Here is a 14,459-nt window from a genome sequence, read left to right as displayed (position 1 = left end):
GTCACAGACAGGTTTAACAGCTACAGCTGCCTCACTAGGGGCAGTGCTTTAGGGCATGTCTCAAACAGCTATCCACTACATTTATTCTCTAACATTTTAGTTTAAAGATCAGAAATGTCAATGTGTTGTGGTCAAAGCAAAACAAAAAAATTTCAATGTTTTATGAAATTTGCTTAACAGATTCAAATATAACATTTTAATAGGCTTTAAAGAAAGTTCAAGTCTGTATGAGGCCATGTGTGTGCCACAGCATGCATATGAAGATCAGAAGAGAGCTTTTGTGAATGGGTTCTTTTTCTCCTGTGGGATCTGGAGATCAAACTCAGATGGTCAGGTCTGCATAGCAAGCACTTTTACCCACTAGCCATCTTTCTTGCAAGCCTCCATTTTAAGAAAAAACATTGTTTAGTTTTTTTTCTTTTTAAAGATTATCTTATTTGCATTTATATGTATGTGTCTGTCATATGTGTGCTGGTACCAGAGGAAGAAAGAGGGTGTTGGATCCCCTGGAGTTGGAGTTACCAACAGTTGTGAGCCTCTAGTGTGGGGATTGAGTCCTTTGGAAGAGCAGCAAGCACTCTTAACTACTAAGCGCAATCTCCAGCCCCCATTTTAATAGATTTTTAAGAAATTAAGCATACCTAAATATGGGGCTGGAGAGATGGCTCAGAGGTTAAGAGCACTGGCTTCTCTTCCTCAGAGGTCCTGAATTCAATTTCCAGCAACCACATGGTCGCTCACAACCATCTATAATGAGGTCTGGTGCCCTCTTCTGGCCTGCAGGCATACATGCAGGCAGAACATTGTATATACAATAAACAAATAAAAATAAATAAATAGAATACCTAAATGTTTACTGTAGGGCAGTAAAGATTTGTCAGGTCTTTGAACAGGTAATTAAATGTAAAATATATTTATGTTAGAATAAAAGAAATTAAGATCACCTGATTTTATTCTAAACCTCTTATTTAGTTATTTTTAATTATATGTATGTGTTGGGGGAGGTATACATGTGTTTGGATGCCCATGGAGACCATAGGGCATTAGATCTACTGGAGTTGCAGGTGTTTGCCAGCCACCCTAACCAAGCTCAGGTCCTATACAAGAACACTATAGTCATTTCCCCAGACCCATAAACCTATTTATTTATTTTTATGTGAATGGGGGTGGGGTGGCACTGTGAAGACCAGAGGAGGGAGTCAGATCCTTTGGAGCTGACGTAAGTAGTTTGTAAGCTGGGCTATAGACCTCTGGAAAGGTAGTGAGTACTATTAAACAATAAGCCATCTTTTCAAAACTTTTTCTGTAAATCAATTTTGCTAGATCTTTTGTAACCATACAAGAGGTTTAGTTTTGTTTGCTTTTCCCCTCAGCCTTAGGTTCCAAAATTAACATTTCAAAAAACTGGATCCCATAGTTAACACTTGAATAACTACATTTCAGTTAAGCCTGACTGAAATAAAAACCTTGAATCACCACATTTATTTAAGAAAGAAAAAAAGTAGGCAACAGTTCCTAGAAGTCCAAAAGTCATCTTTAAAATGTTCATATTTTTAAATTAGACATACCAAGAATGATTTTAGTATGCAGTGATTCTTTTAAAAAGAAAAAAAAGCTAAACATTCAGTGGTTACTTTTAGGAATCTTAGAGGCAGATTAAGTTTTTAATCCCATTCTCTTTTGACATGTAATTCCTGTGAGATTGCTGCATCTCATGTGGCCAGACACTTCAAAACTTCAGTTAAAACCCAAGTTACCTAGAGATGCCTAGAGAGTCAGAGGGAGCATTTCTCTATAGAGTCCCAGGGACACCCATTGTAGATAAATCTCTAATGCTACAACCATTAAATTTTCAGCCTTCATTAGACAGTTGTCAGAGATCCACATTAAAACACAAAGTGACGCAAGCATTAAGTCAGAAGCACTCTTAAAGTGTGTGTGTGGGGGGGGGGGGGTTGTCTTGTTTTGTTTGAGACAGAGTCTCACCATGTAGCCTTGGCTAGCCTGGAACTTGCTGTGTAGCAAATGGTGACCGCAAATTCATAGAGATTTGTCTATTTCTGCCTCCCAACTGTTAGATTAAAGGCATGTGTCACCCAGCAGACTCAGGACTAGTCAGCTAAAATTCTCCCTTAGAGCCACCAAAATACCATAGGCTTAGTATTCTCCATGTTTTCCCACAAATTATAATAGAGCTGTCTCAAGTTTTTGTTGTTTGTTTCTCTGTGAAGCCCTGGCTATCCTGAAACACTTTGTAGACCAGGCTGACCTTGAGCGCTGGGATTAAAGGCGTGCATCACCATGCTGGCTAGATCTCTCAAATTTTTATTCAAATTCAAATATAAGGAAGACAGGTTTCCCAAGAGTCTTCATCTTGATTCCACAGCACAGCAAAGGAATGACTATTCAAGCCTCTGACAGTGAAGATATTTTATCAGCTTATACTGTAAACTGACCCAAGAAAGAGCCAAATGGTTCAGACATGGATATAAAAACTAAGCCAGAGTCTAAAGGTGCATGCCAAGTCAGGCTACACTGAAAAGCAAAGTGAATGCTCTGCCAAACTGAGTCTGCACTTCCCTATTACATAACAGCCACTCAGCACACAATTCAATGTCCTCAAATCGTCAAGCATTTCAAACATCCCATCCTTATTAATTGGTACCAAGAGCACAAACAAACCAAGGTCCTGACCATAAGGGTTTAAGCTTAAAGGTGGAGAGGAGTGTTCAGCATCAAGGAGTGCTGGGGATTTCAAAGAGCACTGTTAATTGTAAGTGGAGCTTTACAGCAGAACCAAACTTAGGTACTGATGTAGAAGAAACTCGAGTAATAAAGGATTTACTAATAAACTTGCATAGGAGACATTAAGTCACACAAAGGAGAATTTAGCTGGGGGGGGGGGGCTGCCTCCAAAATACCCCAGAGTTAATTAGTGTGCTAACCAGACTGTTAGAGACAGGCAGAATTCAGGATGCTAGGATGTAATATTTAGTCACCAGAATTGACCAGCCATTAATCTCCCATAACAAGGAGACAGCTCTGACTTACAACCTGCTATCAGAGATGTCTCTAAACAGCCAAGGGGACAGCACAAAGTGACAACCATCTTTAAGTCCTGGCCTGCCATAAGGTCCTCAGTTACCTTCTTAAGAAAGCATTATTTTCCAGGTGGGTAAGATGACCCTAGGCGACAGCTGTTCGAAAAATGACGACACTGGTGTATTTAAAAATAATTTTGGCAATAGTATCTTTGCAGTGTAAATCACCCATATGCCTAAATGGCCAGACTTGCAATCTCCAGTTTCTGTTTAAATTGTTCAAAGTGTAAACTAGGACCCAGACCTGAAAGAAATTGAAGGATGACACCATATGTGGAATGATAAGCCCAAGATGTACCTAAGTTAATAACATCTTCTATCTGTGGTCAGCTCCTCTTTGGGCATTAGCCAGAGCCAATATCTCCTTTTCCAGAGTGTAAAGTAAATTCTTAAGGGTGGGGAGAGGCACATATTTCTGCTACAGTACCAGTCCTGAAGAGTCAAGGTAGAACTAGAGGACTAGAGATTGAGCTTGCATTGATGTTAGAGTGTTTGCTTAACTTGCTTAAAGCCCTGGATTTGGATCCCTGGTACCATGAAAAATCCTTTTCTGTTCTGAGATCAGAAACATGTTCTACTGAATGACTTTATAGAAGACATCTACAATTCTGCTTTTTTAATTTTTCTTTTTTTGTTGTTTTTTATTTTGTTTTTATGTTTTGTTTTGATAAACATTATATGTCATTGGACGGGCAGGAGCGTCTTTCTTTTTTCTTTTCTTTTTTTTTTTTTTGAAAGTTTTGAGATAGCATTTCACTGTGTGGCCCAGGTTGGCCTTTGATTTGAGTCTCTTTGGACTCCTTCCCAAGTGGTAGGATTATAGGAATGTATTACTGGACCTGGCCTTATAAATTTGTTTTTCATTTAAGTCTTTTTGTTTTGTTTTGTTTGTTTTTTTTTGTTTTTCGAGACAGGGTTTCTCTGTATAGTTTTGGTGACTGTCCTAGATCTCGCTCTGGACCAGACTGGCCTCGAACTCACAGAGATCTGCCTGGCTCTGCCTCCCTAGTGCTGGGATTAAAGGCGTGTGCCCCAGCTGCCCGGCTCATTTAAGTCTTTAAAGTATTCCAGAATTGATTTTTAGAGAGCTGTAAAGAAGACATTCAACTTGGTTTTGTAAAGATTGAATAGTTTTGACTTATCCCATTTGCTTAGTATGCTTCACTTTCCCCACTGCTAGGTAGTATTGCCTTTACCATTCTCAACAGTATGGTTACCTGCACAGGATCTGCAAAGACCACACCAGTTGACACATAGAATAGATGGAGGAAATTTCCACAAGCCTCCACCCCAAGGTGAATAGCCATATGCACACATATAAATGTATAAAAGAGCTCATGAATTCAGGGGGGCATGGGAAGAGTTGGATCAGGGAGAGGGAGGTGGAAAGGATGCAAATACAGTGTAAAAGCATAAAATTCTTAGATTAGAATGTTCTGTATATGTATGGATTTTTCTAAACAATTCTCGTTTATTCTCTCTGTCCTGGCACCTTTACTAAAGTATTACCCTTAATCATACTATAGCCTTTTCCCTCTTCAATATATATTGTGTAGTGTGCACATAGTTACTTGTTCTATGTCCCATATGTCAGTGCAAAACACAGCTCTTGCTCCAGTGGGAATGAAAAAAATCATTTATTCTAAACAATGTATGAGTGACCATGGCTCAGGAACATGGATTCAAGTTTCCCTGAATGACACGTTCCAGTGTAGAAGTGGTTGTATTATTTTTTTAATACTCACATAACAAAAGGTCATAAATCAGTGCATTTGGATGCTCTCTATGAAAATAGAAAACAAAAGTTTGAATTTGTTAAAATAAGAAGTCACAGCAAATGTCTGCAAGTTCCTGAGGCTGCCTGGGGTTTGTATGCAAATGCAATGTGTGCTTTCGAAATGATCCCTAACTCATGTAACTCTAGCATTCACAGACTTAGTTAGGCTCAGGAGTTCCATTAGGGGGTCACCTGATGATGAGGGTTTGGTAGCTATGAATTTACTGACATTTTTCTCCCATTTGTTGAGCACCTGAAAGAGTAAGCCTGTGAATAATTGAGATGTAGAATAACAACTAATCTAGAAGCTTTATTTGACATATTTAATCATTAACTGATATCCTATCTAGTCCTCTTGGGTACCAGTAATGTGGGTAGATGCGGTCAGATCCAATTTACAGAGAACAAACTCAGACTTATACACCTACCTAAGATAGCAGAACCAAAGAAGCAAGAATGAAGTGATCACTGACTCCAGAGCTTGCCTTGGAGCTTCCAATGGAGTCAGTTATAAGGGGGCATACAGATACTGTGGAATTAATGAAGCAATTTGTAGTAAAAAGAAAAATGGGGCTGGACTGAGGAGATAATTCAGTCAGTAAAGTGCTTGCCAGGCAGCGTATGAACCTCAGTTATGTCTCCAGAACCCACAAAAGAAGTCACATATGGGGTTGAAAAGATGGCTCAGTGGGTCAAGTGCTTGCTGCGCCAAGACGAGGTCTTGAGCTCAGGCACCGAGCACCCACCTAGAACCTGGGGTAGAAGCACATGTCGGTAAACCCAAAGCTGGGAGCACGGGGAAGCAGACTCTGGGGATTCACTAGCCAGCCGTCTAGCTAGCTAAACAGTGAGTTCCATGTTCAGTAAGAGACCCCTTCTCAGACAGTGAGGTGAAGAAGCAATTGAGGAAGGAATCTGGCCATCAGGGTCAGGCTCCACAGCACTCACATGGGCTCGCACACATAACACACACACTATTAGAAAATACTTGTTTTAGAAAGCTAGGCATGGTAGCACTGAGTCGACAGTGACAAGTGGATCTTTGGGGCTCACTGGTCAGCCAGCCTAATCTTTATAGCTAGTTCCTTGATAGTGCAAGGCCCTGTCTCAATAAGACTGGGAATGACATTTGAGGTTGTCTTCTGACCTCTGTATGCACCTCCACACATGTGTACACATAAAAGTTAGAATTCTAACTTGTATCTTCAGTATTATCTCTCCCTAAGCAATAGACAATACAAGACTTGTGCTATACTTACTGTGCTGTCAAAGTGACACCTTAAACTCAGTTCTTCCATATTAGCTTATCTGGTAGGCGGTAAATTGCAAAGAGTGCTTTATGGTATTTGTATTCTCAGAATAGCAAAGTGTTTATGTGCTGTTAGTAAAATTTTAAAAACATGTATTAAGTGTTAACTGAATTAAATGTTTATAAAAATTTTATTGGAAACTTGATCATAATTCTTTGTATTACCTAAGTTAGGAAGTTAGTAGGTTGCTAGTGAGAAGTAACTAATAACACATTTTCCTAAGTGTGTTCTATTTTCAATAAATTCTACAGAGTTTGAGCTCATCAAAATGATGGATGAAATTCAAAGTAATTTAAAGTGCCTTGGTCTTTTGGAGCCATACATCTGGAAAAAGGGAGAACCTTGTGCAGTGAGAGGATCTGATACTTTGTGGTACCGCGGCAAAGTCATGGAGGTTGTGGGAGGCACCATCAGGGTGAGTCTAAACACTAGAGGAGTATGTGACCAGACTTTAGATGAAAACACCTTTTGGTGAACTTAGGAAGATCAATACACTATATTATACTGTTGTTTCTAACAAGGATTTTCCTTTTTATTTTCTTTTTGTTGCTCTTGGTATTTTCTTTCTGTTTGGGTTTTGGTTTTGAAACACAGTCTCTTATGTAGGCCATCCATGCAATTTGGGATCCTCCCACCTCAGCCTCCCAAGTGCCAGTATTACAGACCTGCACCACTAGACCCAGCCTTTGTTTTCAAATATATTAGAAACCAAATAATGAAGAAATCATTGCAGGTGGGATATGTGACTACTAGTGCCTAATGGACATAGCTTAGCTTAACTGGTAGCCCTATGTAATAGCACATCTGTTATTATTAAGTAAAACAGCTTATTCTCTGACATGTTAATTAGCTCCCTGGCTAATCTTTCCAAGTTATGGGTTAGTTTACCTTACAGAACAGTGAGGTAGCTCTTACATTTCTTTCAGAATTTTTAAAAATTGCTTCATGAATTGAAAAATGAAAATATAAAATAGAGATATAAATACCTCCAGTTACCAAGTAAAGTGATGAAATTGATTAACTATTTCATCAGCTATATAATACTGGAAATTTTTACTACTAATTGGGGTGGGGTAAAATATTAAAGAGAAACATTTTGCATTTTAATTTAAACAGAAATTTACCTTGCTTGATGATGATACCTAATAGTTACATAGTGGAAGTTTCAGCTTCTTTCACATGTGTAAATTTTATAGAATTAACATGCCTCCCCAGTGAGAAATCACACCACACACTTAGTGGTTAATAAGGAAAGAACTCTTTAATAGTAGGGCACAACTGGTTCTGGCTAGTACACAAAAGGGAGCCAGCTCTAAACAGAAAGTTTATGAGCTTATATCCACCTTAGGCTTATACATTCCATGTGTGCTTTTATTCTTACCTCTCATTCATGTCCCCACTCCAGGTTAAACAGAGACGGGAGACTGCAAGTCTGGCCACTTGGGCAGATGGGAGATTTACACAGCAAGGATATTGTTAGAATTATTTCCTAAGTACACACACCAATGTTGTTCTTTTCCAATAGCTGTTACCCATAGTCATCTTGCCCACCTGGCAGAATTATGCTTCTCCTGATAGAGAGTAGGGACTTAGTAGAGGCTAGGACTTGATAATAGTTGTGACTCAGGGCTCAGCCATTAGGCTGCCCCTTAGAGGCATGATTTATTTATTTGTTTGTTTGTTTGTTTATTTATTTGGTTTTTCAAGACAGGGTTTCTCTGTGTAGCTTTGCGCCTTTCATGGAACTTGCTTTGTAGACCAGGCTGGCCTCGAACTCCACAGAGATCCGCCTGGCTCTGCCTCCCGAGTGCTGGGATTAAAGGTGTGCGCCACCACTGCCCAGGCGAGGCATGTTTTTAAATAAGAGCATAGGCTTAATAGCCTGTTGGAAGTCAGGGTTGTCTCTTGGTGTTATGGGAATGGAGCCTAATTGGAGAAATCTTAGTGCAGAAACCAGCTCTAAGCTTCAGTTATGGTGCAGGATTTTCTTTCCTAGAGCTTCTAACAAGCCTGGCTAATGCGCAACTAATCTTCCAGCTGTATTGGAGGCAGCACTCCTTTAGCTAAATTCAACTTTGTATAACTTACTATTTTCTATGCAGTTTACTTTATAGCATCAGTTTTACTGCTTCAAGTTTCTTCTGCATCATGAACACAGTTACCACACTGAAAAACATTTGGAGAGATGTTATTTTCCTAGGCTATGCAGAGAAATCCTACCTCAAAAGCAAACAAACAAAAAAACCTTATTAGTATTCCTTATTTTAAGACAGCTTAACAATTGAATGATCAAAAGAAAAGCATTTCAAAAAAAGCTAGCTGAGGTATTTAGTACTCAATAGTTTTGTGTTTGTTTTTAAAGTTTTATTTTTATATCAAATTATGCACCTGTTCATATGTAGATGTGTGCAAGTGAGTGCAGGTGCCTTTGGAGGTCAGATCCCCAGAAGCTGGAATTACAGGTGGCTTGATGTGGTTGCTAGGAGTCTTAACTAGGGTCTTCTGGAAGAGCTGAACATGCTCTTAGCTGCTCGGCCATCTCTGCAGCCCTATTGCAGTGTACTATTTGTGCATAGGTGTGGGGTCACATGTGCACCACTGCATGCATGTAGAAGCCAGGGGAAACTGGAGTCAGTTCTCTCCTTCCATCTTTACATGGGTTTCAGGAAGTTAACTCAGACTATCAGGCTTACTCATCAAGCACTTCATCTGCTGAGTTGTCTTACCAGCTCCTTAATACCCAAGTTTTAAAAATAATAATAGAAAGGTTTGATTTATAGGCTACCTGTATGAAAACCTCTTTTAACAATTGTTTCATTCTCTATGGGATGAGGGAATATAGATTTTCTTTTTTTTTTTTAATGTCTCAGTATGTAGGTCTGATATGTAGAGCAGGCTGGCCTCTAACTCATAGAGATCCAGCTGCCTCTGTTCCTGGGTGCTGGGATATCCTGCTATTGGGTACAAACTTTTTGCTTGTTTTGTCCTTTTGAGACTGTGTAGCCTAAGCAGGCCTCAAAGTCCAAGCCCCTGCCTCAGCCTCCCAAGTGCTGAGTTTATTGACAGGTACCTGTGCCTTCTGTTCCTTTGTTCCCGTTTGTTGTTTGACACGGGGTCTTGCTGTTTAGCCGTGGCTGGCGTGAAACACACTGTGCGACTCGGACTGTTCTTGAATTTATGGCAGTCCTGCCTCTCTCAACTGCCAGAGTTAGATCTGCACCAGGAGAACCAGAGGTTTGGTTGCCTTTTAAACTTTAAGATTTTATTTATCATTATCAGGGGTGTGTTAGGAAGGATGCTTCCTGTCACATGTGACAATCAGAGGACAGCTTTGTGGAGTCAGTTCTTTCCTTTCACCTTTATACGTGTTCCAGGGATCAAACTCAGGTCTTCAGTCTTGGAGTGGGGGAGTGTATGTCTGTGCACCATGTGCATACAATGCCCCCAGGAGCCAGAAGACAGTATCAGATCCCCTGGAACAGGAGTTATAGACAGTTGTGAGCCATCATGTGGGTGCTAGAGATTGATTGACTCCAGGTCCTCTAGAAGAGCAGCTGGTGCTCTTTACTGATAGTCCATAACATCCTACCCCTATCCTACTTTTTAAAACTAGAAAATCCCCTTTGTCATCCAGCTTTTAGTAATTTTTTTTTCAAGACAGGGTTTCTCTGTGTAGCCATGACTGTCCTGGGACTTCCTCTGTACACCAGGCCGGCCTTGAACTCAGAGATCCTCCTGCCTCTGCTAGGATTAAAGGAGTGTGTCACACCACCCAGCTTAGTAATAAATCTTAATCAGAAAAATTACTTGGTCTGTTTCAGGTGCAATATTTAGATCATGGGTTCACTGAGAAGATTCCACAGTGCCATCTTTATCCTATTTTGCTGTATCCTGATACACCCCCGTTTTGTATTCCCTGTCAGCTCTATCAGACCTTACCGGTGAGCAGAGGAGTGTGTGGGCAGTTAATTTTAAATATTGTCTTATATTAGTGATATTAGAAATTAGTGTATATAATTAAATCCCTTTCAATTGTAATACAATTTTTTCTTTTTAAGTTTTATTGTTGTTGGTTTTGGTTTTGGTTTTAACAGGGTCTCACTGTGTAGCCTTGGCTGTCCTGAAATTCACTAAGTAGACCAGCTGACCTCTAACTCATAGAAATCCTCCTGCCTTTGCCTCCCAAGTGCTGGGATTAAAGACATGCGCCACCATACATGGCAAAGGGTTTGTTTTTGTTTTTAATGTGTCTGAGTGCTTGGCCTGCATGTATGTAAATGTACCATATGCATGCAGTACTCACGGTGGCCAGGAGAGGGAGTAGAATCCAAGGAACTGGAGTTACAGATGCTTGTTAACCAACATGTAGGTGCTGGGAACCAACCCAGGTCCTTTGGAAGAACAGTAAGTGCTCATAACCACTGAGTTCTTTCTCCAGCCCCCATCCAGCAATATAAATTTTAAAAATACCTACAAGTAAAATTTCAAAGGCTTTTAATGAGAAAGACTACAAAATTATACTGCAATATATAAAACCTGTGAGTAAATGGCAGCATAGCATTTGGTCATACTCTGCTGAGACGGTCCTAAGCAGTTATTTCTTCAATTTTAACAATAACAAAGCTCAAACTGTAAACTCCTTTCCTGTTGCAGTTTCTGGGGCTCCAGAGTTAGGAATGGCTCGGCTGGGTGGTTTGGAATTGAGTTCTTTGTGATAGTGAGTCAACATGTCACTGAAGTATATCCATTCACAGGATCCCTGGAGATCCATGAGCTACTTGCAAAGGACTCATCACATGGCTGTTTTCTTGTCTAGAGGCTCTGCCATGTTAAGAAATATGTCCCTTGGTGAATATATACTTTTGGCCTATATAAGCACTGCATGGGCATATTGAACTGTTTTTAAAGTTTTAACTGTGATATGTTGTCTTTAATGTAAGTTTGGGGAGTTGTTTTTAGAGGGTTCTTTTGGGGGAATAGCCTTGTAATTCTTGAGAAAGGATGTTTTGTAGCCCAGGCTGGTCTCTAACCCCCTTTGTAGCAGAGGATGACCTTGAATTATAATCCTTCTACCTCCACTTCCCAGATAACAGGGTCATAGGTGTGTGCCACCATGCCTAGTTAATATGATGCTGATGATCAAACCCAGGCTTTCATACATTCTAGGCAGGCACTCTACCAACTAAGTTGCATCCCCACCCTAGTTTATGCTTTGAAAGCATAAAATATTGAATACAGTAGGGAGAAGCTCAGATAAATATGAATTTGTTATAAGATGTCTTCTATTTTTCTAATAAATATGTGTCCGTGTGTGGGTATGTACGTAAGTATGGGTACCACAGAGTCCAGAAAGGGGAGTCTGTTGCCCTGGAACTGGATTACAAGTAATTGTGAGCTGTCCAGCATAGGTGCTGGGAACCAAATTCTAGTCCTCTGCAAGAGGAGGAAGCCCTCGTAGCCGCTGAGCCATCTCTCTGGCCCTAGATATGAAATTTTAAAGATGGTGCTTGTTGGCTGCCCAGAATACTCGTGTACTTGGTTCTACCGCCAGGCAGTCCTTGCTTATGGCTGTTTCTTTGTGTTTTAATTTATTCTTGCTTGGTGTCATGTTATGGAAATATAAGTGTGTTCATTCCATACAGGTTGGGAATGTGTGGCAGCCAGATGCCATAGAGCTGCTTCAAGAGTTGCTTTCAAAGAGAGAGGTGGACATTCACATTATGGTAAGTTGTCTTTAAAGCATAGTCAAGTTGAAACTGTTTGTCATGAAATACCACAATGAATATAATTTGAGGAATATTTTTAATGACAAGCCATGTTATATGTGTTCATATGTGACTATAAATTATTTGTTAACGTATAAGAAATTACTGCCTTGGTTCCAATGCTTGTTTTAAATAAGCCTGATTTTGAACAAGTTCCTGAGACGTTTCATAAGCATTGAATTGGATGATTGAAAGATTTGTTCCTAATAGTTTCCTTATATGGATACAGAGCAATGTGCCATTGTTGATGTATCAATAGGTACCAGTGTGCCGAGTCTGCTGCCGTACAGCATTGTGTAAGGTGCAGACGGTCCCTGTCCTCAAAGGCCTCCTCTAGTTAGTGAAGCGGGCAGGACATCCGCACTGCAGAACAGCATGAGTCAGGAGACAGTGGGGGCAAGCACAGCAGGATTTACAGAGGGGAGAACTGAAGGTGACCATCCTGACAGGGACACAACTGTCTGGTAGAAAGGGCAGAAATGGTGAGTAGGATGCAAGAGTGGCCCTGTGAGGGATGCTGAGCAGCAAGTAGTACAACTAATCTGCATCTGTTTGAGACCTGGCGTTGGGAGAGAAGAAAATGGTTAGGAAAATATTTCTGCATTCAAGAGCCACAGGCTCAGCCTAAATAAGGAAGCCAGTAGGTTAGTGCTGAGGGTTCCTACCCAAATACACAAGAACCCTTGTCAAGTCACCTAATGCAAGATAGAAATTATTTTTTTTTTCTTAGTCGAGGTAGCTTTCTTTACAAATTAACTTTCAGGAAAACCACCACTTGGTTTTGCAGACTGAATGCTCAGTGCTCCTTAGCCCACTTGGTTCCACGCCTTGCCTAGACATGCTTCTCCAGCATTAGATACACTGAGAAATGTTACTGAGGCTTGGACAGTCCAAAACCCTGTCTGTGGAGCTGAGCTGTTCATGGTGGAAACCAGCCAGCAGATAAAAACACAATGACCTCAATGACCTCTACAGTGTATTAGGCAGATGAGGGCTTGCAGCAGAGACTCTGGTATAAAGAGATGCAGCTGAGAAAGAGGCTCCACGTTAACATGGCTGTCAGGTAACATTTCAGTCAAGATATAAGGTGTGGCAGGACAGGGCATGTCATTGTTGAGAGAAGGTGCCATGGGCCTATGTAGAAGCAGCCATGTTTAGACGGAAAGACAGAGACATGGTTGTATGGCCTAGCCTACACTGTCACAAAGGCACATAGGATCTGACACAAATGTGTTCTAGTATTGCCTTCTGGATGCCTCATATGACTGGTTAGAAAGAAACAAGTAGATAGATTTGCCCAAAGGCATTTCTCCTTCCTCTGTGAGGATGTTAATTTGGAGAATAGTGGGACAAGTAGAAATGGGAAAGAAACTGCCAAAGAAATAGCCAGCTTAACCAGCTGTGGACATACCAATTCATGGTAATTGTAAGTGGACTTTATATTCAGTGTTAAAGCCGTTATCATGATTTCTCACGTGAGAATGTTGATTCTTCTGATTCCTGACATTTTGGAGATTTTTAGTTAAAATTCATTTCTTTGCCTCTTAACCTGTTCTTAGTATAAACTAGTATCATCTAAAGGTGATCTATCTGTAGTTTCTAATAACTAGGAAATCTGTATGGTATAGATATGCAAGTATATTTTATGTAAGTCCAAGAGTAGCATTACTGCTTCATCATCTGCCAAAATATCAGAAAGAAAATTCTTTGCTGTGAGTCACTCAGACTATTTGGTGCTGCTGTTATTGTCAGAAACACATTTCATATTTGCTAGCTATAAAAGTTTAGGCACTGAGTAAAAGTTTTTATAGTAACAGTATTTGTTATTGAATTTAATAGGAATTACCTGAAAATCCATGGGGAAAGTTGTCTGTTCATCTCTATTTTGATGGGATGTCACTTTCTCATTTTATGGCCCATCATAAGTATTGTATTTTTGAACATTCTGAGGAGATATTTAAAGAAGTAAGTGAACTGTTTTCCTATAAATAATACGCATTTTAATTGATTCTAATTAAAATGTCATAATCTGTCTTACACCTCAAGTCTTTTGGTGTGTCTCCTATAGATCAGGTTGGCCTTAAAAATTGTAGTCCTCGTTCCTCCTTAAATTCCTCCTTAAATTCCTTCACCTGCTGGGATTACAGTCAGGTGCCACCACATTCTGCTTACACTGCAAGTCTTAAATCTGTCTGATCTACCTTAAGAGGTCTACCTGATCTCTTAAGGGGATCCACAATGAGAATTTGTCAATTCTTTTTTGAAAAAAAAAAGTACAATGATATATATATCCTGAAAAACATTTTTATTTACATTAAAACTCTACTAATGTTTCTGTATCTTCTACCTTAGTAAGGCTTCTTTATGTTAGCTACTGTTGTTGAATTTGAGCATGAGATGCATTGTAGAAAATTTCATGCCGGTAAAGGGCTCTATCCCCACATAAAATGTCTTTTGACTTGATCTAGAAGCCTTATATTACAACATGAGTGTCCCTAATCCAAAC

The 14,459-nt window shown here is 39.9% G+C and overlaps 1 protein-coding gene across 1 annotated transcript in view; it reads left to right on the top strand.

Moving 5' to 3' along the window:
* Rnf17 (ring finger protein 17) overlaps positions 1-14,459 on the top strand; it is a 123,806-nt gene that overhangs the window by 94,901 nt on the left and 14,446 nt on the right. Inside the window, 4 exon segments of the mRNA XM_052733126.1 lie at positions 6,440-6,603; positions 10,010-10,129; positions 11,831-11,911; positions 13,793-13,918. Of these exon segments, the coding sequence (XP_052589086.1) occupies positions 6,440-6,603; positions 10,010-10,129; positions 11,831-11,911; positions 13,793-13,918 (491 nt within the window).

This window comes from Peromyscus californicus, unplaced genomic scaffold, assembly GCF_007827085.1.
Source record: "Peromyscus californicus insignis strain IS unplaced genomic scaffold, ASM782708v3 Scaffold_12__1_contigs__length_115047231, whole genome shotgun sequence".
Taxonomy (NCBI): domain Eukaryota; kingdom Metazoa; phylum Chordata; class Mammalia; order Rodentia; family Cricetidae; genus Peromyscus; species Peromyscus californicus.
Note: the sequence above shows the minus strand (reverse complement) of the source record. Positions and strands in the feature narration are given on the sequence as shown.